The sequence below is a fragment of the Hyaena hyaena genome, unplaced genomic scaffold (genome assembly GCF_003009895.1).
Source record: "Hyaena hyaena isolate Hyena2069 unplaced genomic scaffold, ASM300989v1 scaffold_336, whole genome shotgun sequence".
NCBI lineage: Eukaryota > Metazoa > Chordata > Mammalia > Carnivora > Hyaenidae > Hyaena > Hyaena hyaena.
The window spans coordinates 746,580-772,743 of NW_024080969.1; the positions used below are offsets into that span (position 1 = coordinate 746,580).

General features: G+C 44.7%; 1 protein-coding gene across 1 annotated transcript in view; it reads left to right on the forward strand.

Moving 5' to 3' along the window:
• Positions 1–26,164, forward strand: part of ADAM19 (ADAM metallopeptidase domain 19) — an 84,156-nt gene that overhangs the window by 44,603 nt on the left and 13,389 nt on the right. Inside the window, exons 6-16 of the mRNA XM_039249452.1 lie at positions 3,455–3,647; positions 4,313–4,378; positions 8,800–8,871; positions 12,376–12,542; positions 14,934–15,018; positions 16,164–16,303; positions 18,050–18,227; positions 20,707–20,796; positions 22,964–23,159; positions 24,345–24,453; positions 25,809–26,013. Of these exons, the coding sequence (XP_039105383.1) occupies positions 3,455–3,647; positions 4,313–4,378; positions 8,800–8,871; positions 12,376–12,542; positions 14,934–15,018; positions 16,164–16,303; positions 18,050–18,227; positions 20,707–20,796; positions 22,964–23,159; positions 24,345–24,453; positions 25,809–26,013 (1,501 nt within the window). The remainder of the gene's footprint in view (positions 1–3,454; positions 3,648–4,312; positions 4,379–8,799; positions 8,872–12,375; positions 12,543–14,933; positions 15,019–16,163; positions 16,304–18,049; positions 18,228–20,706; positions 20,797–22,963; positions 23,160–24,344; positions 24,454–25,808; positions 26,014–26,164) is intronic.

A 26,164-nucleotide genomic window follows, 5' to 3' on the forward strand; every position in this document is an offset into this window, starting at 1 on the left:
GGAACACAGTAGAGGGAAGGGAGGGAGTGGCCAGGAGTCCTATTGCTGGAAGGACCTTTGGTGTCCTTCTGAGCCTGTGCTTCTCAAAGTGTAATCTGTTCACTCTCTGAAGCAGTGTCGCCTGGGGCTTTGTGAAAAGACAGGCTCCTGACACAGAGCCTGGGCTGCAGGCCAAGCTTCCTGAGTGTAGCTGCGCAGGGAATTACCGGGGGACTTGTTTACAGTGCAGATGCTCTGGCCTACAGAATCTGAGTCTTCTACATCTGTATTTAAAAAATTTTTTTCTAATGTTTATTTATTTTTGAGAGAGGGAGAGACACACACAGTGTGAGTGGGGGAAGGGTAGAGAGAGGGAGATACAGAATATGAAACAGGCTCCAGGCTCTGAGCTGTCATCACAGAGCCTGATGCAGGGCTGAACCCACGAACCATAAGATCATGACCTGAGCTGAAGTCAGACGATAACCGACTGAGCTACCCAGATGCCCCTCCTACATCTGTATTTTTAATACACTCTGTAGAATATTCTAATAGATCGCTCTGAGAGCTCTGATCCTGGAGATCTCTGACCCATAGGTTTGGAACTCACTGATGGAGGCAGACAGCATAGAGGTTAAGGACATGGGGTCCGGAGTCTGCCAGACCTTAAATCTTTGGCTCCAGATAATGTATCAGATCTTGCTATTTAATCTCCCTGGGGCTCAGTTTCCTCATCTATAAAATGGAACTTATGATGGTGCCTTTATAACACTGATGAAATAAAAATGATGATTATATTCAGAGTGCCTGGCCTATGGTATATGCTCAAAAAACGGCATCTAAAAATGAAAAGTAGGGGGCACCTGGGTGGCTCAGTCGGTTAAGCGTCCAACTTTGGCTCAGGTCATGATCTCTCAGTTGGTGGGTTCAAGCCCCGCATCGGGCTCTGTGCTGAGAGCTAGCCCAGAGCCTAGAGCCTGTCTTCGGATTCTGTGTCTCCCTCTCTCTCTGACCCTCCCCCACTTGCACTGTCTCTCTCTCTTTCTCTCAAAAATAAATAAAACATTTCTAAAAAGTAGACTAAATGCCTCCTTTGTCTTCTTATCTCCCAGCAGATTGAGATCTTACTTCAGACAAGGCAATTGTACCTCAGGGGGAGTTTCTGGTGGCGTCACTTAACTGGGGATGTTTTTTGACTCACTCTACAGGGCTATTGTTACGCAGGCAGTGTGAGATCATGGTTAAGGTTATGGGACCTGGAACCAGACTGCTTAGATTCTTACTACTTGTGTGACTTTGGGTCAGTTTATTAACCTCACCTAGCCTTCATGTTCTTATTTGTACAACAGGGATAACAGTTGTAAGGATCAGAAATGTTGGTGTGGATGATAAAATACTCAGCATAGTGCCTGGACCATAGCATAGCCTCTATATAGCCACCATGATTATTATTATTCACCAGGCACCAAACTTTGACTTGATCTCAGTTCTATTTGGCCCAGAGGCTTGTTCAAGCGATGCCTAGTCAACTACACTGGAACTTTCACTGGTTGTTATGTGGAACTTTCCACTCATGGGGTGTTATCTTCAGAGCCACCACCTGATGCACACAAAACCATCATCTGATTTGCTCTCAAGCCCTCTGTTTCCAGTGTTTGGAGTCGTTGGGGGAAACTGAGTTGACGGGAGGGGCCCTGGTCAGTCAAGATGAGAAGAAAGCTTGGGAACAGGATGCCCGCAGTGGCTCTGCCCTCTGCCCTTTCCTGTCTGGACTCAAGAGCGGATGTGGCCCTTGCTCTTTGCCCCACTCCCACCCCCAGCTGATCAGGGCGCACCTTGGGTGTCCTGCTGAAGGGCTGGTCCAGAACTGCTGCGTCAGCCTGGGTGAGGCCGCCGGGAAGTCGTCAGGCTCCCTGGCACCGGAATGAGGTCAGCCAGGATGGATTCCAGGAAGGGCTGCTGCTGATCAGAGGCTGACGCTATCTCCCCCACAAGCATCACGGGCTCTTCCCAAAAGGCAAAACCTGGGCAGGGATTTGAGGGCGTAGGGCTGGAGGTGGAAGCCTGGACAGCCAGAGAGAGGTCCTGCCAGTTTGGAACGACAAAGACTGATCTGGAGATACTTGAGCTTTTGAACGTTCTGGATAGAGGAGGGCCCGAGGTTCGGAGCTCATGAAATGCTGCTGATGCTTCAAGACTTCTTACTGAGCTCCTTCCTCCCCCAGAGCCCTGACTGAGTACATTTGCTTGCTATAGTTTTCTTCTCACTGCATCAAAGATGGCAAATACCTGCTACGTGGGCCTCTACTCACCCTTCCATTGATTATTTGTGATAGTGATTGATAATAAGTCATGGCACTCTTTCTCCCCTTCTTGAGATAAAGCTCTTGGAAGCCTCATTGACGTAGCACTCCCAGGCAGCTGTGTCCAATCCATCAGTGTTAGGAACTATGAAGTCTTTTTGCTGTCTCTGTTATATACTCTAGTGATTTATTCCCATGTTCAGAGTCTAAGCTCCGTGGGGGCAAGCACTTTATCTGTCTTGTTCACATCTCCATCCTTATCAACTAGTCTGATGCCTGGCACATAGCAGGCACTCAGGAAATACTTGTGGAATGAATGACTGCCCTCCAGTGAGCTGTGAATTACTCAAGGACAGGGATTATGTCTAAGTCATATCTAATACAGAGTAAGGGTTCATTGAGTGAAAGAATATAATGAATGAACACATGTCCTTATTCTGAGTTCAATGTTTGTATCTCTAACCAAGAGAAAAGAGTAGTTACATGTCCTTGGTTATGGACATAACTTCACTAAAGAGCAGCCTTGGTGAGGCTAGTAGGCATGCCATCGGTGATGCCTCTAGCTTTGGTTTCTGTACACAGAAATCTTTCCATTTAGTCATTTGGAGTCCTGATAAATTAGCAAATTATCATTTGCATTTACACATGGGGAAACTGAGGCTTAGAGTGATTTCTTTCTTTTAAAGAGGTTTGTTGAAGTCCATTTGACTGCTTAATGTTGGAGCTGAGACGAGAACTTGGGTCTCCTCACCTCCAGGCCAGTGTTTCCTTTCCAGTCACCATACCGTCTTTTTCTGAGTCTATAAAGTTTTGACTTTTGATTTGTCATATGCCATGTTTGAATTTAAGACACTTTTTGGAATCATAGTCTCATCATCCTTTATGTTACTAACTGTCACAGGTGAACCTTTATAGAACCTTTACACTTCTTCATAACAAGCTTTTAGAACATGAAATTGTGTGCCACCTTTCATACACATATGCATTTCTCTGGAGAGGTAGTCTAAGTTTGCACCAGATTCTCACCCAAAGGTTCCTGACCCACCATAAGGTTAAGAACCAATGATCAAAACCAACATATCGTTTTTGCATATGGGGAAACTGAGGCCTGAACAAGAGACTTTTCCAGGACCGTAATCTTTGACCAGAGATTCTGTTTCTTCCATTGACAGAGGACTGATTGCGGTGAGCAGTAACCTCAGCTACATCATCGAGCCCCTGCCTGGCAATGAGAGCCACCACCTTATTTACAGATCTGAACATCTCAAGCTGCCCCTGGGGAGCTGTGGGCTTGAGCACTACAAGTCCACCACCAGGGACTGGGTCCTTCAGTTTACGAACCAGACCAAGAAAAGACCTCGCAGGGTGAGTCTCAGTGCAAGAGTCAACCTGGGGATAGGCTTGTTCCCTCTGAGGATCCTTACTTTGAATCCAGGAGTATTTCTAAATTAAAAGAGATGGCCAAGAAGGAGGAAATTGCCTTTCTTTTATAGTCTAAGTTATCATCTTGTTCACTGCTGTGAGATACTCTTGTATTAGATGGAATATCTGCTTTTGGGAAAAACACTATGACATTTAAAACACCCTGAGATGCTGATTTCAGAAACTTTAAAATGTGAGAAAAAAATTTATGCCTCCTTTTTTGGAATAGCCACTTAACCATATGCACAAAATGCTTGTATTTATGTATGCTGAAAATAGAGCTATGTGGTTTAAATGCTTTTTGGGAATTTGACTTTCAGCATGTTCCCTCACAGTATGTTGGCCTATGTACTAGGCAGCCAAGCTCATTATTTTCTGAGTATAAAGAGACTAGACTCATAGTCTCAGAGCAGCCCCAGCAATAACCAAGATGGCGGGAGGTAGGTATAGTAAGGGTAATGGCGACTGCAGCCAGAATGGCTCGAGTGCCAAGTGGAAAGTTAGTAACCAGCACTGCTTATTAACTAGTGCTATTTCTTAGCAGTTTTTCAAAATGAGGAAACACTCACCATTTCTACAGTTCTGATCTGCATATATCTCTTTCTTAGATGAAAAGGGAAGATATACACTCCATGAAGTATGTGGAACTTTACCTTGTGGCTGATTATGCAGAGGTAAGGGGGAGGCAAGGGCGTTTTTTGGTGTTTTTTTTTTTTTTTGCAGAAAAGCTACTCTTTTGATAGCTTCCATTACAGGCTTCAAACCACTTTGGGGGAAATGCTGAAACATTCATCTTTCTCCAGTTTGTCCTGTGATTTTGGCTTTAAATCTGACCAAGGGCTCTTTTTGCTATTTTAAATAGTTGGGGGGAAAACAAAAAACAAACAAATTTTAAAAAAGGAAAAATCTCCTCTGACTCAATACATTACTCAGATAGAAAATCAGGTAACTAGTGTTATTTAGATTAACATTTTTTAAACTGAGTCTAAAGATCTTTAGGTTTTTGTGCTTAATCTTAGGGAGTCCATAAATTCTCTATAAAAATTAAAAAAACTTTTTTGCAAAGATAAAAAGTATATTTGCAATCATCTGATTGAATATAATTTCCCAGCCCATGTGTGGGTCCATTTTTATAATCATGTTGGTACCAAATGAGAGCCAGGTTCCCAAAGCATCAGTAGAACCTGGGAATCTGTGAGATGCTAATTCTTGGGCCCAACCCCAGACCTGCTGAGTCCTAATCTGTGGGGCTGGGGCCCAGGAATCCATGTTTTAACAAGGCCTCTGGGTGACTCTGTACACAGGAAAGTTTGAGAACTACTGGCCTAAGGAAAAGCTGTCTACCTGATTCTATACTTCTCAAATCAGGCCAGGTTCTCATGGGCCTTGGCTTCTAAGATTTGGTGAACACTCATCTCACTCTTTTCATTTCATTTGTTCATCAACGATATCATGATTTTCTCTCTTACGTGTCAAGCACAGTGCTTGGCCCCAGGAGATTAAGACAGACCTGCCCCTGACATCAGAGTTTACAGCAGGAGCACAAAATCTCTATAGTTTCAAGTGTGGTAACTGCCAGGATCGATCTTTATAGAGGATCAGAGCTAAGATAATGAGAGGTGCAGCATGGCTTTGGGAATTGGGGTAAGCTCCCAGGGGGTGATGTTGAAGCTGACACCTGAAGGCTGGGTTCAGGTTTCAGAACATATATTTGCCTAAATTAGTCTTATTTCACCCCAGTTCTCAGTTTATGTAGTGACTCACCCACAACTAAGCACATTTTGGCATGGAAAGGCACGATGAGCTGAACACTCACCATATTCTAACACTGCCGCCTTGCCTGGGATTCCCCAGAGCTCTGTCTGTCTCACTCCCCATCCAGATGGCGTGGTTAGCAGCTCCCCGGAAGGAACTCATCCCAAAGCCATCACTAGGCTTTACCTAGTCCACAGTCCCAAAGCACAGATTGTAGAGCAGTGTGGGTTATGGGGACAACACTAGGCTTCTAGCCTGAAGAGCTGCCTTCAAGAGTGTTACTGGCAGGAGCAGGTGGCCTTGCACTGCCTTAAAGGACAAGGAGTTGTGAACAAGGCAGAAAAGTGGAGGTGAAGGGCATTCCAGGCCAAGGGAACATCATGCTCTGCTTTGAGAAAAATTTAACTTTGTAACTGATGTCAGTATTGGTTTTTCCAGCAGCCTTTCCTTTTTTTTTTCTTTTTTCTTTTTGTTTTCCTTTCCAAAGACTGGTGTGTGTGTAGGATAGGAGAGTGGTGTGGGGAGCAAAATCTAAAGCTGATTTAAAAACCAAAGCTCCGTGGTCATGGGGAGAGGTAACAGACGCTGGGCCCTGCCCAGCAGGACTGCCTCGTAGTGAGAGAGCTGAGTTCCTCTGACTCCAGGACATTTTTCCATTTAAGTTTTTATTAGATGATCTAAGATCATCTAATACAGTGGTCTTGAAACTTTTTTTTTTGACCACAGAATCTTTTGTTCGGATGAAAGCCCCTGGTACCCCGCTGCTCTAATGTAAAGGTGGGGTGGATCCTCCCCTCTGGGCCCTGCACTCTCCCCAGTGGAATCTTGCTGCAGGATTCTAAAACCTACTGGGCGTGAAACTCGGGAAGCTGAAGGAATGGGGGCGGGGTAGGGAGTGGGCGTCTTCAGTCTCCTGACCTTCAGGGTCACAACAACCCCCCCAGAGGAAAAGGGGCTCCCAAGGTGCGTCTAGGACTGGGATGTGGTCTAGAGCCATCTTCCTGTGGCAGAGTAGAGAGCCTCCAGCACCAGCCTCAGAGGCATTGGTGACAGGCCATGATTCATGCAGCCTGTGCATCGGGGATGTGCTCATTTCTCAGGATCCTGGGCGTTGAATGATTCACCGGAGGGGGATATAATCAGCCAGTCTGGGTTCACAGGCTCACAACCCCCATCCCCACCCCAGCCTCCCCACACCACTCCTCCCTGATTCCCTTTTCAAGTGATCTCTCATCCTCTGCAGGGAGAAATGTATTCCTGACAATTAATTAATCTGAGAGGTTGGGACGACAACGCAGGGGAGGGCTGCCTTATCCGTGATTTACAACCTGATGCTGAGACAGACCAGACTCCTTCTCTGGGCTCTGAATTCAGTGCAAGGAGCAGAGCTGCAGAGAGAGAGAGAGTGTTGTTGCAGTAAAAAGGACCAGGCAGCTGCTTACTCCCTGGGCCTAGGTGGGAAGGCCTGGGGTGGTTCTGTGTTTATTCAGTCTTCAGGTGAAACAGGAAATCTAGGCAGGGAAAGGACAAGACAGGATAGTTGTAAAAATAGGCATGCCAAGTGCTTTCATGCTCTGGACAGAATGTGGGGTAGTTGGGAAAGGCCAGGTGATCGACCATGTTTTACTTCCTGCATCACCCTAGAAAGTACTAGGCTGAGATATTTCTTTCTTTAGATCAGGGGTCTGCAAATTATAGCCTATGGCCAAAACCAGCCCGCTACATTTTTTAAAATAGAGTTCTACTGGAGCAAATGCTTCCTGCTATATCTATTGTCCATGGCTGCTTTTGAACTGTACTGGTACAGTGGAGTAGTTGAGATAACACAGTGTGTCCACAAGCCTCAAATATTTATGGCCTGGCCATTTGCAAAAAGTTTGCTATTCCTGCTTGAGATTCTTCTGGACAACATGGTATGTTACTTAAACTCCAGTGAAATATGATGTTCTAATAAATATTCAGTAAATGCTACAGCACTTTCTCTGCAGGAAGACCACTTTAGAAATGGGAAGACTCCATAAAGAGAAACTTCAGGATTCACAAGTCATAGGTCCAAGTCATGGGGCTTTGCAATGAATTTAACTTTGTAGAAAGCAATGGTGAGACAATTGACAGTTCTGATGAATAACAGTTCTAAGAAAGCCCAGGAAAGCCCAAAAGCAGTGGGAGAATAGGAAACAGTGGGTTTCTCCCCTGTATCATGGCTTGGAACACTCCCATGCCGACGAATATCCCAGAGTGTTTTATTTGGCTGTTCTTTGTGTTTTTTGCTTGGATATTTTTGCAGGATAGGGTGGAGGAAGGATGTGAAGGGTTGGAATTAATATAAGTGTGTATAAGCTAAATCACATAGGTTTTTATACAATAATAGCAGCATACTGGGAGACGCCCATCATTTGCAAATTTACATTGCAATTGTAGCAAATTTTATCTTTACACTGTGAACTTTTCCTTCATCACTGAAGCTGAAAGAGATCTATCCCATTCAGGCAGAAATGATAAATGTGAGGCTACATACTGAAATGTCTCCTTCCTGGTACCCATGGCAGACATTTATAATAGAGCACAGCACTCTTTCCTGCTGAACCCTATGTAGTCTCAGAATCCTCAGAATTTTTCTCACTGTAGAAGGCACTGCCCTCAGTCTGAGCGGCATGCAAGATAAAGCCTATTTTCCAAGGGCTTAGAGGCCTTAGACACACATGGGTCTGCCATTCTCGTATACAGTATTTATGCGCCCATTTTAATTGTGTACTCCTTAAATACAGAATCTGCCATTGTTGTTATTTCTGGCTCTCTTTCTGTTTTAATTTAAGGTCCTCAAGGCCAGTACCAGGATCTCACACACTGTATCCTACCTAGTCCCAAACACAGTGCCTTGTACATGGCAGACATTCATCAGCAATTTGATCAGTGTTGATTGATCACATGTAGGGAAGCCTCATGAGATCCCTGTGATGATGGCTTCATGTTGGGGTGATGACCAAAGCAAGGACCAGATTGGTCTCACTTCTAAGCCCCCATGAGAGTTTGCAGGAGACCTGGTAATTTGGAGGACAGAAGAACAAGTTTGATTTCAAGGACTGGAGGAAGATAATTCAGTCCACTACACAACTACTACATGCCTACTGTGTGCCTGGCACTGAGCTGGTAGTTGGGGATACCAAGATGAATGTGATCCATGTTCTGCCATCCCTAAGCTGTGGGGGCCGGAAGGAGGAAGTCATATAAAAATAACTGCTCATAGAAGACTGGAGAAAATAAAAGCTAATTGAAAGACAAGAAATGGGGCACAGGAAGGGGTTCTGGGGTCTCATGTAGCTCTGCTTGTTCCATTTAGTTTCAGAAGAATCGACGAGACCAGGACGCCACCAAACACAAGCTCATCGAGATCGCCAATTATGTTGATAAGGTGAGACCAGGTGTGTACTTGTGGGAAAGGTGCCAGCACCTTAGAGGGGCTGCAGGGCAGGAGATCACATGACACCTGAGCTACCTCATGGATTGGTCACCCCAGCCAGTTTCTGAGAGGCAACAGCAATGGTATAGAGGCTCAGGGTGGTCATGACAAAGCCCTCAACTATGTGACCTTAGCCAGGTAACTTACCTTCTTTGGGTTGCAGTTTTGGTTTGTTATGTTTTTAATTTACAAAGTAGAGGGCTTGGTTCAAACCAGTGGCCTGCAATTATTTTTGTTTTTTGGGGGGAATCCTTCTTTTAAATGAAATCGTATGCCAATGTCTAATATAAAAGTCGGATGAAAACAGACTGCTCTAAACCAAAGCAAGGGTGAGGATCCAGAGTGCTGTCCTCTCGCTTCTTCCCCTCACCCCTGCAATGGTTGCTGGGTAATCTAGTTTAAGAATGCTTTAAGGTTCAAAAAAAAAAAAAAGAAGAAACAAGAAAAGAATGCTTTAAGGTTCTCTAAGGTTCCTTTCAGGTATAAAGTCCAGAAATTTTCTGACTTAGGGGGGAATTGAGGTAGGTCAGCATAGGTAAGTACAGGGCCTTAGAAGTCGAGTGGGTTGTTTTGGGCCAACCTGTATAGTCTCTGTCTGTAAAATGATTAAAAAATTATTTGTCTCTTAGAAAGTCTGTGTGAATAGTTAGCTTTCCTTGATCAGGCCCTTTTAAACATGCTCTTAAGAAATACCCAAATTCTTGAATTTTACTAGAACAGGCTGGTCTTGGACTTGGAAATACTTTGTTTAAGTGAAACTACAAAATGCAATGGAAAAGATAACCTTAAATTACAGTACCCTTTTGATAGGCTAGTAGTAAATAGTTTTTAAAAGTAGATTTTAATATGTTTGGGGTCATGGGTATTTTTGAGAAGCTGAAAACATTTATTGTATAATTTCAGGACACTCATAGCACTTTTGAGGCTTAGATCTGGGCCTGTTAGGGATTCATGGATCCCAGGGGAAATTATTTTTTTCTAGATATTAATAAGGAAGTGAACTTAAATATTTTTTTTATGGATTTTCAAGCAAATTTGCTCATGTTCTGAAGTCATCAGGTGGGAGAGTCTGTGGTCTGTGTTTTTGTTCTGCCCTAGATGGCGCTGGAAACACTGGTCAGTGGTCAGTGACAGGTGAAAGTCAAACATTGGCATTTCCTGAAAGGAAGGACTCTAGGGACACAGTTCAGTCCTCTTTCTAGCTCTCAATTCATTCAACAATAACATTCAAATGATTCTACATCCCAAACACTCAACATCTGGGAAAACAAGAAAAGCTTGTTTCCTGGGGGGTAGACAGAAGAGGCCGACCCTGACATCTATTGTTCTGGAGACTCAGCAGGTGGGAGGCTTGCTGGGTCTCTCCTTTGTGGACTCTCCAGCTGGTCTGTGGTAGAACCAGGGGCGCTGATGGGACCTGGAAGAGAGGCGACACCAAGCTCCAGCCCTTCCTCGAAGCCCCGAGCCTTGCTAGTGGCTCCCTTCTGTCGAGCAATCTTGGTTTTCTCCTCAGCAGCTGATGTTAGTCACTCCAAGTGGGGTGAGGGAAGGCAAACCCACTTCTCTGAGTCTTGCTGACCCAGCTGCTTGAACTGAACCGTTGTTGAACTAAAACTGGAATGAATCACACTAATTTGCTGAATCATGAACCCAATCCCAAATGTTTTTTCCTTAACTGTGAAAAAGCCAAGTTTCCGTCCTCAAAAGCTCCCTCACGAAGCAAGTTCAAATTGGAATCCAAGCTCTTTGTTTTCTGTAATGATTGACCTGGGCACAAAACTGGAAAATTGAAATTCCCTTTTAAATCTACTGATATTTCACCAGACCCGGAGCCTGTCTTTTGCTACAACTTCGGGGGGGGCGGCGGGGGGGAGATGATTCTCCGGATGTGTTAATACGCCAGCACGTAAGCGTCTTTATGAGAACTGATCTCATAACCTGGGTCTTTATCCTGGCTCCACTGTTCTCCCTCTGAGACTCTGGACAAGTTACTGAACTTTTCTACGCTTCTGTGCTTGGTACATAGAATGTAGTTGATAAACATTGGTGTTACGATTATTTTTAGCTGCTGCAGCACCTGCCAGTTTGGGATTAAGATGGTATCTTGGGATCATGCGACCCAGGTTTACGTGTGATTTTTTTTTTCCAAAGTAATCTCTAGGATAGGCCAAAGAACCCCTTGAACCCATGCCTTCCAGTAGTGCTTAGCTTTAAAGAAAACCCTCTTCCTGTTTATATGAGATGAAAGACACCGTATCACAAAGGTAAGGTGTAGCTCTAATCTGAAGGAGCCTGAGAGTCAAATCTCATTTATAGAATCTCAGGCTCTCCTTGTTGGACAGAACCCTGAAGGTCATCTGGGACCTTTGCAGACCAATGCTGGCAACTGTTTGTGGTAAAGCCTGAACACCTCCAGTGACGGGAAAGGAAACTTTTGAGAATAAACGTTCTCTCTCTATTTGCATATCATTTATACCCATTCACTTCCAAAACGAGTGGGAGACATCACACCATAATCCATATACAATTTGGCATATCCACACAACAAAATACTATTTAGCAATTTAAAAGAATGACAGGCAGATAAAGGCCACAAGATGGATGAATCTCAAAAACATGCTACATGAAAGAGGCCACAGACACAAAAGACCACCTATTGTGTGATTCTGTTCATGGGAAATGTCTAGAAAAGGTAAATCTATAAAGACGAAGTAGATTTGTGATTGCTTGAGTCTGATGGTGAAAATGGGAAATTACTGTAAATAGACATGAGGAGCCTTATTGGTATGATGAAAATAGTCACAAATCAGATTATGGTGATCACTTTCCATCTTGGTAAATGAACTAAACATAGTGAGCTGTATATCCCCAAGTGGGTGGATTTTATGGTATATAAATTATACCTCAGCATACAAAAAGCGTTTTGTTTAAGGGAAGTTTTTAAACACGTATAAAGCAGGTAAGTACCATGTAAGGAATTGGGGGAGATGATTGTACCAGGCAGCAGAGCCACGGGTGCTTGTTAGAGACAACAGCACAGCTTCTCTCTGAGCTTTCTCATGACTAACTTCATTTCAAAGCGTTTTTCTTATCTTAAAATGAACCGGGTCTTCTTGTGTGTTTTACCTGTTGGATGAGCCCCCCTGTAGGACCAAGCAAAACATTGCTGATCCTGTCCGTGCGTGAGAGCCCTGTACATGTTTGAAAGCCAGTCTGTGTCCTGTCCTGTCTCTAAGCTAAGTCAGCCCAGCTCTGCCACCAGAATGTTGTGCATCTTTCTCAGGATCTCATCGATCCCTCTGAAAAAATGAGAATAACCACACCTATTCCCTCCCTTTCCTTGGAGGAGAGTGCAGAAGAGAAATCTGGTATCTGAGTGCCTAGGCGAGGAGGGGGCTTATAAATCTTAGGTGGTGCTGATGGAGGATGCTGTGGCTTTTCTGCGTGTGCTTTCAGTTTTACCGATCCTTGAATATCCGGATTGCCCTTGTGGGCTTGGAAGTATGGACTCATGGGAATATGTGTGAAGTTTCGGAGAACCCCTACTCTACTCTCTGGTCATTTCTCAGTTGGAGGCGCAAGCTGCTCATCCACAAGAAACACGACAATGCACAGTTAATCACGTGAGTAGCCCTTTTCCATATACATTGGCCCTGGCTACACCCCCCTGCCTATGGGGTGTGTGTGTGCTGTCCGCCCTTACCCCCCTGTGCTAAGTACTGGGAGTACTGGCCATTTTGTCTCTCTGGTCCAAATAACCACTTCTTTCTCAGATATGTATTCTGCCCCCAGCTCACCCAGGAAAATATTAAGACCCTGAGAGGCATAACGACCCCAAGAAGTGTTTACAATCTAGATGAAAACAATTAGATTTATACATACTCATTTGAACATTGGAACCAGTGGGTGTGTATTTGTGAAGTGACTGACTGTCACGGGCTGCTCTCAAAGACTTATAAGGGGCTCATCCCGGTCTTCTTGGTGCTTTATTGTAGTTCACTGCTAATCTCCCAAAGCAGTAGCAGGAGGGAGGCTTCCTTAGGGTGTCCTGCACTTTGTTCCCAGGGGCCCAGGGCTGACAGCCTGAACTCGTGCAAGTGGCAGACAGTCAGTGCAGGAGCTGTGTGTTTGGTAGGAGGGAGACATTGTGGTGGGGTGGGGGGTTGTGTCAGAATTTCTTCAGTCCTGGAAAGAATAGACCCTACAGGGGTCGTGGTGACACCTGACATCCCCCAGGGGGTGATTATCTGGTGTTTTTAGTGTTGGCATCCAAAAGTATTCTGAGACCATTATAACAAAAGGGACGTACATAATAAAACTATTTTCCTTTTGTTCCCTACAAAATCTCTCTGAATCAACAATCATTTAAACATTTATTCATTCTTTAAAAGAAATGGGGAAATAACTGTACCAAAAATCTGGACTCTGGTTACTTCATAACGATACATTCACCTCAGAAGTTTTTGGATTTTGCCTGAATTTTGGAAGCTGATGTCCTGCTTTGGAAAAGCTCTTCAAGTCCAGTAGGACTTCCTTAGAGCCATGTCTAAGTTTATAAAATAACCTGTGGGGCTTCATATCAATTTGCATATATTTTATGTATTATTTTCTTATAATTTTTTTAATTTTAGTTTTTTTAAGTTTATTTATTGTAAGAGAGAGATAGAGAGAAAAAGAGGGAGAGAGAACCAGAGGGGAGAGGGGCAGAGAGAGAGGAGACAGAGAATTCAAAACAGGCTTTGCCCTGACAGCTAAGAGCCTGATGTGGGGCTTGAACTCATGAACTGTGAAACCATGACCTGAGCTAAAGTCAGACAGTCAACTGACTGAGCCACCCAGGCACCCCTCTTTAATTTTGTTTAATGTTTATTTATTTTGAGAGAGAGAGAGAGACTGGGGGGAGGAACAGAGAGAGGGAGAGAGAATCTCAAGTGGGCTCTATGCTGTCAGCTTAAAGTCCACGTCTGGGCTTGATCCCACAAACCGTGGGACTATGATCTGACCCAAGATGAAGAGTGGGATGCTCAACCAACTGAGCCACCCAGGTGCCCCTATATTATGTATTCTTTTGCAGATTGTTTCTCTGAGGAAGAATTTGGCTTCAATTCAGCAGACATTTATTAAATAGATCCTATGTGTCAGATTCTATGCTAAGTTCTGGTGACCCCAAAATAAATGAGGCCATCTTGGCTCTCAAAGATATCATGGTCTAGATGAGAAGACAAACATGATGCTATAAAAGTACCACGTAATGAATTTCCCTGTAGATTCTTTAAATAAATTACATGTTTATAGCATGCACAAGAATATCGGTGTTTTATTCATCCCTCTCCCCTGCCCAGGATGGATAGAGCTGAGAGAGGGATGTATTGAACTGGGGAATGTAGCTGGCTGTTGGCAGATTGGGATCACAAATTGCAAAACAAAGGCAGAAACAGCTCATCCTTTGCACCCAGCTGCACTTTACGAGGCTCTTGATGGGACACATCTGTTTCCTTGGCCCCAAAGTGATGTGGAAATTAAGCATCAGCCCCCACAGCTGCTGCCCAATCCCCCCTCCCCACCCCCATATGCATACCACAGAGCCAGGGATATGGCATTGGACGCTGGCAGCTGGCGGAAGTGGTCATGAGTCACTTCAGCATCAGAACCTGTGCCACTCTTCCTGCAGCCCCTCCCCCTGACCTTTTCCTCTGCAGCAGGAATGGGATGCAGCTTTACGAGCCCTGCCCATTTCCTTCCAGGGAATGGGGCTCTGGGCATATTTGTGGGAAAAGTGGCTCTTTTGCTCTTTCCACTTCTCTGGAGCAGTGAGAGAGTAGACGAGAGGAAGTGAGTGGTGTGGTGACCTGGAAGTTGTCCATTGGCCTAGATTACCAGGATCTGTCTCCTTGGGACTGATCTGGAGATGTCAGCAGGGCCAAGGAACACCGTGACGGCCACCTGCTCCTGGGCACAGTGGAACAACCCACTCAACTTCCATCTGAATGGCCTTCTCTTGTTCCGTCCTATAGGGGCGTGTCCTTCCACGGCACCACCATTGGGCTGGCCCCCCTCATGGCCATGTGCTCCGTGTACCAGTCTGGAGGAGTCAACATGGTGAGTCTCAGCCAATCAGTATATACTGATGCTGCAGAAAGCAGAAAACTGCCTCACAGAACAAGAGGTCATCTTGTGGGAAAAAAAATATGTATTATTGTAGGAAAAAACAGTTGATTTAAGATTTTAAAGCAGTTGTTTAAAAATTTTTTTAATGTTTTATTTATTTTTGAGAGAAAGACAGACTATGAGCAGGGGAGGGGCAGAGAGAGACAGGGAGACAGAATCTGAAGCAGGCTCCAGGCTCTGAGCTGTCAGCACAGAGCCCGACACAGGACTCAAACTCACCAACCATGAGATCATGACCTGAGCCAAAGTCAGATGCTTAATCGACTGAGCCACACAGGTGCCCCAGTAGGGCAGTTGTTTAAAATGAAATCATTAAGTTCTAAGAGATAGAGTTATCCAAAGATGAATTTTCATGTGTTTATTTTTTTAGTCATTTTTTTATTAGAGAGAAGGAGGTGCAACTGGTGGAGGGGGGCAGAGGGAGAGAGAGAGAACCCCAAGCAGCCTCCACACTGTCAGTGCAGAACCCGACATGGGGCTTGATCTCACAACCCTGAGATCATGACCTGAGCCGAAATCAAGAGTCGGATGCTTAACCAACTGAGCCACCCTGGTGCCCCTGAATTTTCATTTATTATACTTTATCCCAAATTTTCAAACTCAGGAGAGCCCTGTAAGTGATTATGTTATATCTAGTGATGTCACTAGATCCCTCATGTGTTCCAAACCAGGGGCTGGTGAATAGTAAGATAATGGAGATAAAAAATATTTTTTATCCTAGTTCTTGTGTTGTTATGCATATCATTATGAAACAAGAGCATGTCTCAAAGTCTTGGTTAGGAAATTACTGCCTTCTATTGAAATCCCCTCTGGCTTTGTGGGACTGTTTTGACTATTCATTTCTAACCTGTGAAATGGATTTCAGGGAGGCCTGCTATCCATCTGTTTGTCCACCCATTTATCCGTCCCGTACTTACACACAGATGTAGCATGACAGTTAAAAGCACAGGCTTTCATCACCAAGCCTGTATGTGCAGATTGTGGAACCAGTGGAGAGTGTGAGGCCCGGCTAAGAAAAGACAGAAATAGGGAGTAAGGAGAGCTGTCTTCTTGACCTGAACTTTCTCCTTGAGAAGGACCACTCTGAGAATGCCATTGGCGCGGCTGCCACCATGGCCCACGAGATGGGCCACAACTTCGGCATGAGCCATGATTCTGCGGATTGCTGCTCGGCCAGCGCAGCTGATGGCGGGTGCATCATGGCAGCTGCCACTGGGTGAGTCAAGCAGGAAGGTGAGGAGAGCAAGAGCGTGTGAGGACGGTACAGCCTAAGTGTTCCTCCCCATTGGCACTAGGAGCCTCTGTTATACCTCTTGTGGGGGCCTAGAGAGATGTGTGGCTGACAACAAAGAACTTGGAGAAGAACCAGGAAAGCAAATGTGTTCAAGGAGCACCAGGTTTGTAGCGGGCGATTTGGTGCTGGTGAAGCCCTAGATAGACTTCATTTCTGTTTTAGGGTCTTTAGCTGTAAAATTGGCCTGACCATGTGTGTCTTTTTCACTTCATGAATTTTTTAAGAGGACCCATTTTGAACAGCCCCAACACTTAAGTCTCTCTGTCCCAAGGGAATTTGGGTAGTGGTAACTGAAAGTTCTGATGTAGCCTCCACAACAAGGGAAAAGAAGCGTAGCATCCATGCCCACATAATGACTCCTCAGAGAATTTACAGACTCTGTTTACCATGAGGAAGAACAAGCCAGCTACGTCTCCTTGTATTTATGAAGGATTTTTTTTTAAAACAGAGCTTTTGAAAAAGGATTCTGGTAACAGCCACAACTCTTAGTCACAACTCTTAATATTTAGTATTTGGGCTCATACAATGGAGAGCACTGGGCTCATTCAAGACCTGAGTCACTCTCTGGAAGGCATGATGGTGGGAGTTTGTGTTTCCTGCACCCCAAACCATTAGAGCCTGCTTGTGCTTAAAGTGCTTCTTAAAGTGTTCCAGTGTCTCCAAGGGGAAATGCAACTTTCTTAAAGTTCCATTGTCCAGTGTTTGTCCACCACTTCTTAGCTGTGACATACAAAGGATGATGTTGATGTACAGGATACAACTCCATGGGTCATGCTTAAATCCTTAAGAACTCATGGTTAAGTCCATCCCTTTCTTTCTCAATCTCAAAAGCATATTTATAGTCATATGGTTGAGAGTTATATTAATTATGACTCCAATTCATTTTTAAACTTATATGCAAATATAAACTGCTAAAGTAGTTTAATAACTGTTGGCAACAAATTCCTTGTGACACAGCTGATGACTGAAGGGGACCCTCCACTCCTTAACTTTTAGTTGGTTTAGAGAATTGGGAATAGGACAACTCTTCCTTTATAGACTCTGCTTACAGTACTGACCTGCCACTAGAGAATATATGACTTCTGATTCTTTTTTTCCAATAGCAGGACTCAGGACCTTTCATGACCTTATGATAAAAACCATGCATTTGTGAATTGGCTGTTTTGAGTTTGGAGTGTTGCCCTGCAACACATAATAGAGGTTATCAGGTCACTGACATAATGAAGAAATCTAACCCATGATCTTGGCCTTTTTTGGCTTGGTCTTCTGCCCCAAGAAAGTCTCCATTTAATATCAGCTTTAGGAAGAATTTTTGTTGGCTAGTATTTTATTCAACTCTAAGACTCAGGAGACCTACTGTAATATATTCATAACCCTTTATTTATTGTAACCCATTCCTACAAAGGGCAGAAATTGCTGCTTCTGATTCTCAAATACCTCCTCCATGAAGGAAAAAAAAAGAACTTTATGGGGTGGTTAATAGTTTTTAATGCTTAGAAAGAATTGTAAGATAATGTATCAGCAATGTTCTAAGGGGACAGGCTGTGTGTGCAGGGGAGTATGGGGGTCTGAGTCTAGGTGGAATCAGTCTCATAGGCAGCAGGATTGACACTGTTCTGGCTGCTTGATGCTCATATTCCCAACTAACTCCACCCTTATCTCTGCCAGGCACCCCTTTCCAAGAGTGTTCAATAGATGCAACAGGAAGGAACTAGACAGGTATCTGCAGTCAGGTGGTGGGATGTGTCTCTCCAATATGCCAGACACTAGGACGCTGTATGGAGGCCGGAGGTGTGGGAATGGTTACCTGGAAGATGGGGAAGAATGTGACTGTGGGGAGGAAGAGGTAAGGTGTCATTGTAGTACTGGTGGGAAGGGAAGAATGTGCATTGGTTTCAAATCTTAAAGTCAACGAGAATGCAACTGGACACTTCATAGTCATAGGCATTTCCGATAATACACATGGCCATCAAAGACCCCATCACAAATAAGATGTGGAGAATAAGCTTTCAATAGGGACCGTTTATGCAGAGTCTCAGTTTGAGGTTGGCACTGTCGGTGTCCAAGTCAGGGTGGAGTTCTCCCGATGAGAGTGTGGTCTAATCAAAACCCACAATCTCCCCAGTAGAGTTTCAGATGGCTTCCTTGGTCCTCCAGCTACACTGAATTCCTTCTGGAGGCCACACAACTGGATATATGAGATTGAACCTGGGCCTTGGGTATGCTTAAAATAACAAGCTTGCACTTGCTAAATGCTCATTATATACTGTTTATCCTGGAGAAGCGATCATTGAAAGGGGATGTAGAAAGTACTGTCAGGTCTAGAAAGGGCTGCTAGGAGGAAGAAGGAACAGAACTGTTTGTTGTATGAGCTCTTTCCTTCTGATCTTCAAAATGAGTGGTGGGCATGCAGCATAGCTCTGTCACTTTTGGCAGATGTGTGCTGTTCTGCAAAAAGCAGAACTGGATAGTTTCATGTCTATTTTCTGAAGGATGAAATATGTACATTAACATAAGCAAAACAGTAAACTGGGGAGGAGAGACTGAGGGTATGAGCAAGACTATTTGATTTTATAGCCTTCTCTGTCATTTTATTTTTACATCAGCACGTAACTTTCATAGTAAACACAAGAACTAGTTAAAGTCTTTGCCACCCTCACCACCATGAGTTCAAAGAGATCAGTCCAGACTCATCAGAAAGGAGGGAGTGGCCCCTCTCCATTATCATGCAGGGTCTAGTGGGGTTGAGGAGCAGTCTATGAGTGTGCTCAGCCAGCTGGCTTATGTTCAGAGCCGCTGCTTATTCAGCAAATATTTACTAAGTGTGGGATACTGTGTTGGGTGCTAGGGATAGGATGGATGGCAAAAATAGATGTGGTTCCTGTCCTTCTGGAACACATTGCCTATTGGAGGAAACACACTGACCAAATAATTGCGAAAGTGTGTGAGTACAACCCATGGTAAAAGCTTAGGGAGGCCAATGCCATTGTGCTGTGAGCATTTGCAGTATGAAAGGACCTGCCCTACTCAGATAGGAGTGTGACTTCTGACCCCATTCCTGAAGGCCAAGTTAGGAGTTATTAAGGAGCACAAGGGGAGAAGGCACATTTTAGCTAGAGGAGGAACCATGCTCTGAAGGGGGAAGAAGCACGGTCTGCCTGGAGCCTAGGATGCTAGGAGATTAATGGAGGGAAGTATCATTATTTCTTCTCCTAGGGAAACAAGCGAATGGGCATTGTAGTCAGACATGGGATGCGTGTCTCCAACATGCCACACCTGGACCATTATGGTTATGATGTGGTTCCTAAGCGTGGAGCACGCCCCAGGTAGACGTGGCTTGAATTGAGCTTCAGGACTTGCTGGGTGTGTGCCTTGACCAGCCATAGGACTTGTCTGAGCTGCATTTCCCCATCTGTGAATTGGGAGCAATCCTGCCTCACAAGACCATGATGGACCTGTGCATACAGAGCCTGGCACATTGTCAAGAAATGGCTTGGAATAGGCCTCTGAATATAGTAGGATAAAACACTTAAAAGAGTCATTGGGGTATCTCATCATCTTTTTAAATCTCATGCTGTACATCAGCAAATCAGGACCCATAAGCAAGAGTGGAGAGGAGAACACGGAACCTCCACAGACCTTCTGTTCCAGAAAGATCTGGGCCAGTGGGGGTTGAGGAAGAGCAGCCGATAGTGAGAGAAGGCTGAGGAAGCTGGCCCCAGGACTGACATAAACGGTGTTCAGAAGTTTGTCCAGCATGCCCTTGCTTTTGATGGCCATTTTTTTTAATAGGATAAAAGCCCTGGGAGTGTGTGGGGGCACGGAGGGCAGCCATAGAAGATAGGGTCTCTGGATGTTCTACTGGGGAGGAGAAAAACAAATCTCAGCATCCCTATGTAGTATAAGATTATGCTAAAAATCATGTTTTTGAAGAGTATAGGATTGCAAGAAGAAATGTACATCTCATATTAAGTTAAAAAGCAGTATGGATGCTAGGATTTTGTAAAATAAGTATATATCTATATTTGTGAAAGGGAGAATGCCTGGGTAAATATGTACACTCAAAATGTAGTTGTGTCTGTGTTATGATGTTATTGATGATTGTGCATTTGTGTATCTTCTGTGAACAGTATACATTGCCTTCATGATAAACCTATAAAGTGAGATTTTTGGTAAAGACTTTCTAGGGAGCTTGGGCCCCAGAGGCATGTGGGGCAGGGGTGAGGAAATGTGGGAGGTGGGTGAGAGGCCTCACCCCACCCCAACTGCTGTCTCCTTGCCCTGCTGCCCCAGAGGCTCACGGCCACTGCCCCTTGCCTCCACAGGAATGTAATAACCCTTGCTGCAATGCCTCTAATTGCACCCTGAGAGAAGGTGCGGAGTGTGCCCATGGCGCCTGCTGTCACCGGTGTAAGGTAAGAGCCCCTCTCCCATGCCCCTGCCTAGGGTTCTGACCTGACAGCCCAGTGCTCTGCTGGGGCTGATGGCCAGAATTCACCCTCCATGGTGGGGAAGTGATGGCATCAAAGTTTCAGAAACATGGAGCTGGGCTGCCCCTTGGACAAAGTTTACTATTTCCTGTACCGTGTCTCACTGGATTCAAATCATCCCAGAGGGCTATGCCACATGGAAGATAGAAGATTTTTTCTTCAAAAAAGAAGTGTCTAGGGGTACCTGGGTGGCTCATTCGGTTAAGGGTCTGACCCTTGATTTCAGCCCTAGTCATGATCTCATGGTTAGTGAGATTGGGCCCTGAGTAAGCCTCTGCACTGACAGCGTGGAGCCTGCTTGGGATTCTCTATCTCCCTCTCTGTCTGCCTCTCTCTCTCTCTCTCAAAATAAATAAGAAAAAGGACACACTTAAAGTGAATATTTATATTTTGTTGCAGAAGTATTAATGTGTTTGATTATAAAGTATAACCCTAGGCCTTGCTGGGGGTAGTATAATACACATATGTAAGGAATCATGTATATACATACATGTGTATGTACATGTGTGTTATGTCTGCTTTAAAAAATCTGACGTCTGAAGCCTATCTGGCCCCAAAGTTTTGGATAGGAATTGTGGACTTAATGCTTCCACTTACCATTGCTAAGTGTTCATTATGTGCTAGATACTGTTCAAGTGCTCTTTTTGAATGCGTTCCTTCTAACAATCCCATGAGAAGGTTATCATCCGCGTGTACTCTGTGCTAGCTGAAAGAGGTAAAGTAGCTGGCCCAGGTCCCACTGCTGATTAAGGAGCTAGGATTTGAATCTAGGCAGAACGGCTCCAGGTGTGTCCTCTCCATCTCTATCCTGCTCCTCGGTGGTAGAGATATGTCCTGCATCTTCCTCCTCCACAGACAGCCAGGGCCCACCCTTGCAGCTGAGGTGCCATGTTTTTACCACACTGCTCAGCTGGGCCCATTCTCTGCCTTCTCCCCTGGGAAGGCCTCATGGACTGCGTTGGGGTCGCCTGGGAGTAGGGAAGGCACTATTCTCAGATGTACCTTTCCTTGCAGGCCTGGGGAAACTCACCATTTGGTTTCACTCTAGGGTAGAACTAGAGTCTCCCCATGGAGGTTGTGCTGGGTGGGGTCCTTTGAGTCTCAGATGTTGGCCTGAAGAGTATGTATGGACAGTGTCCACTCAGTTTGCGTCTCAGAAAGGATTCTCTGGGGAGAAGCGTATGCAGAACGATGAGGCTTGGAGTCAGACTTTCAGTCCAAGCCCTCGTAATGCAGTGTGGGGGCAGCCTACTAACCACTTGAGTCTAGGTTCATTATCTGCAAAATGGGAACAGTGTTAATAAACACTAACCACCCAGTAGAAGGGAAGCTGGAAAATTCAAATGGGAAACTTAGTCTTTACCATTTGCCCAAGGTGCGCTATTGATTGGCTTATTTTATCTTCAGAAAGAGGCAAATAGCAGCCTCTGCCTCATGGATGCTATGAGGATCACACGGGATGAGTATGTGTAACTTTGCCCAGTGCTTGGCTCCATGATGGGGACATATTATTGCCAAAGTGCTTTATAAATTCAGAGATGTTGTGAATACGAGTTTAGTGTGTGTGTGTGCATGTGTGCACACAGTTGTGTGTATATATTAGTGGGCCTGGCTCTTCAGCCACTTACTGCCAATGAGACTTTTGACATGTTGCTTAACCTCTTATGCCTCAGATTTCATCATCTGTAAGATAGGAATAATCATATCATGATAACTAGGACTCTCAGGAAAAGTAAATGAGGTGTTTGTACCAGGCACTTACGTGGGAGCTCCATGAAAGTAGCTGTTATTACTAAAGCACTTAGTAAACTGTAAATTGTCACATAAGTGTTATTCTTACCTACTTCTTAAAACAAAGAAGAGGAAATGAGTTAGCATTGGTGAAAACACCATGGAAACTCTTAAGTCATTATTCATATTAGAAGATTGATGATGATTTGAGCTAATGAGGTCATGCAAAATAACGGTCTCTGTAATAATGGAATTGGAAACTGTGTTCCACAAAAGTGATGCTCGCAAATCCTTTGCTGGTAGGGTTGAGAGCATGTGGGAAATTGACTGGGTTTTTTTTACCTCTTCTTCCTCGGTTCAGCTGCTGGCTGCTGGGACCCTGTGCCGTGAGCAAGCACGGCAGTGTGACCTCCCAGAGTTCTGCACGGGCAAGTCTCCCCATTGTCCCACCAACTTCTACCAGATGGATGGCACTCCCTGTGAGAGCGGCCAGGCCTACTGCTACAATGGCATGTGCCTAACCTACCAGGAGCAGTGCCAGCAGCTGTGGGGACCTGGTAAGGACTCTCCCACAGAGAATGTCCCTCCTCCTGCCCCTCCGCTTCCAAGCCAGCCACCCCCTTCATGCCCTAAGGATAGCTTAGATCCTTGGCTTCAGAATCACATCTCTAGATACTCCCTTTTTATTCCCCCTTGACTCAGGGTAGACTTTCAGAGAGAGACCGTGGACAGTATTCTTCTTGTTCCTTGATGCTTCAAATTCTTATAGTGGGTAAATGGGTAAGAATAACCCAACAGAAGAGTGTGCAGATCATGGAGACAGAAAAGGAAATGCAAATGACCCTTAACTATGAAAAGATGTTTAACCTCACTCATATCAAGCAGATTATAACTACTACAAGATGAGATTTCTCACATATCAGATTGGCAAAGTGAAAAATTAATATAATAATTTAATTAATTAATTTAATTAATATAATAGTTATTATATACCATGTAACTGGACCCACCCATTCTACTACTTATGAGTATATCCTATACTTCTATTTGCACATGTATGTCAAGATAGATTTATAAGAATATTCATTGCAACATTATTAAGTGATAGCAATAGCTACCTATATATCCTCCTATAGGGACCAAATAAGTCTGGTACATCCCTGTAGTGGAATACTATGCAGCTGAATAAAAGAAAGGAACAACTCTGTATGTACTGAATAAACTCCTCTCACACAATAGATTAAGTGAAAAAGACATTGCTGCCATTTTTTAATAGATTATCTCTGAAAGATACACAAGAGAGATAAAAGATAAAAAATATATTATTAATTGTGATTGCTTCTCCAGGTTGTGGGAAAGTAGGAACTGGAATGGTTAGTTAGAAATATAAAGATGTGCTTTATTTCTTTAAAATTCTGTGCATATATCACCTATTTTAAAATCTGAAATGGAACAGGGCTTTTTCATTAGACAGAAAGTTTAGCACACAAACCTTTCACAGGTGTCAAATCTCAATAAGGTAAAAAGAACTGATATAAAACCCTTTTCTAGGAGTAGGTCTTGATGAGAAGTTGGGGGTGAAATAACCTGCTGGGGATACAGGAAGAGAAAGCCCAACATTCCCTCCCTCCAAAAATGTTCTTAACTTCGTGATTTTACCAAGGACTAGCTTTGCCCTTTAGGAGCTTCTGACTTCTCCAAAAGTTGGCTAGTGTGCTGATAAATGCTTCTTGCCCACCCAGGAGCCCGGCCTGCTCCTGATCTCTGCTTCGAGAAGGTGAATGTGGCAGGGGACACCTTTGGAAACTGTGGGAAGGACATGAATGGGGAACACAAGAAGTGCAACACGAGGTGATGACCGTACGGCTGACCCCATAAGATGAGGGGTTAAAGAGCAGTTTCTGTTCTGTCCTCACCCCTGCCCACCTCAGCCACTTGGGTCTTTAAGCAAATTGCCTGAATCAGACAACTCCTTCAAGTCTGTTCTTGGATGATGTACTATTCAGCCTGAGGAAGTCAAAGGGAGGGTATGGATGACAGTGCTTCCTAGAAAGCTGACCAGACTTCCTTTTGCGTCCTTCTTACAGCTGGGCAGGGAATCATCTCTCCTGAGTCATTTCTGTGGAATGCTAATTATACCCTAATTTGCATAGCCTGTCATTCATTCACTTCATTCCCTCATTCATTCATTCATTCATTCACTCATTCATTCATTCCTTTCAACCAACCATCCACCCATTCCTCCATCTGTTCATCCATTCATCTATCCATCCATCCATCCATCCACTATCTGTTGAGGGTTTTCTGTGTGCCAGATGTTATGCTGAGTACATGGAACTTTTAATAAATGATACTGTATAATACTGGAAATGTGGAGAGAGCCACCCAATCTGGTCTTAGTAGGTCAAGGTGGTGCCCCAAGGGAAACTGTGCTTAACCTGGGGTCTGGAGAAGTTCTCCAGTTGAACAAGATAAGAATTGGTGCTGGTACACAGGAGAGTAAATAGATGACTAGAGAAATACTGGTGGGAGAAGCAGCTGATAACAGTTTGTTATAGTTGAAGTATGTTGAGATACAGTGGAGAGGGAGCTACTGAGAAACAAACCTGGACAGTTGAGCATGGGACCAGATCACAAAAAGCCTTGAATGCATGACTAGGGTAATTTGGACTTTAGCTTGAGAAGAGTTTGGAAATTAGACACCAGTGGGAACAAGGCTGAAAGCAGGGAGATCAGTTTCCTGGTGTCTAGGTAAAAAAAAAAAAAGGATGGAGGGGTGATTTGGGGTAAATATATATGAGAGAGGATTGACAGGGTGTGGGAAATACTTGAATGTGGGGGTGAGGGAAAATGGGGAGTTGAGGATGACACCAGGCTTCTGGCTGTAGCACCTGGGTGCAAGGGGGTGGGTGGAGCATAAGGGGCAGGTTGCTCAGGTAAGGCAGTTGTCCTTGCAGTAAAGAGGACTTCCCAAGGCCAGCTCCCTGGCACACATCTGCTTGGGGACAAGGATCTTATTATCTATCCTTAGTCTAAGTTCACATGAGATCTCTCCTGCTGGGTCCCTAGGGCACACTCATTGCTCCTTGGCCCCTCCCCTACCCGCACCTGTTCTCCCAAGCAAGAGAGATTGAAGCTCTTCTGTCCCCCAGCTCTTCCCCTCCTCTGAGTCTACCCCCTTCCCTCCCCCTCTCTCTTGGGCTCAGAGATGCCAAGTGTGGGAAGATCCAGTGTCAGAGTTCTGAGGCCCGGCCCCTGGAGTCCAATGCAGTGTCCATCGACACCACCATCATTTTGAATGGGAGGCCGATCCGATGCCGGGGCACCCATGTGTACCGTGGTCCTGAGGAGGAGGGAGACATGCTGGACCCAGGCCTGGTGATGACCGGAACCAAGTGTGGCTACAACCATGTGAGTCCCAGCCTCACTCAAGAGAGAAGGGAGTGACTAAGAAATGTGAGCTCTGGAGGGAAGGTGCCTGGGCTCAAATCCCAGCTTCCCAGCCTCTCTGAGCCTCAGTGGCTTCCATTATAAAACATGTTAGTAATAGCATGACCCACCC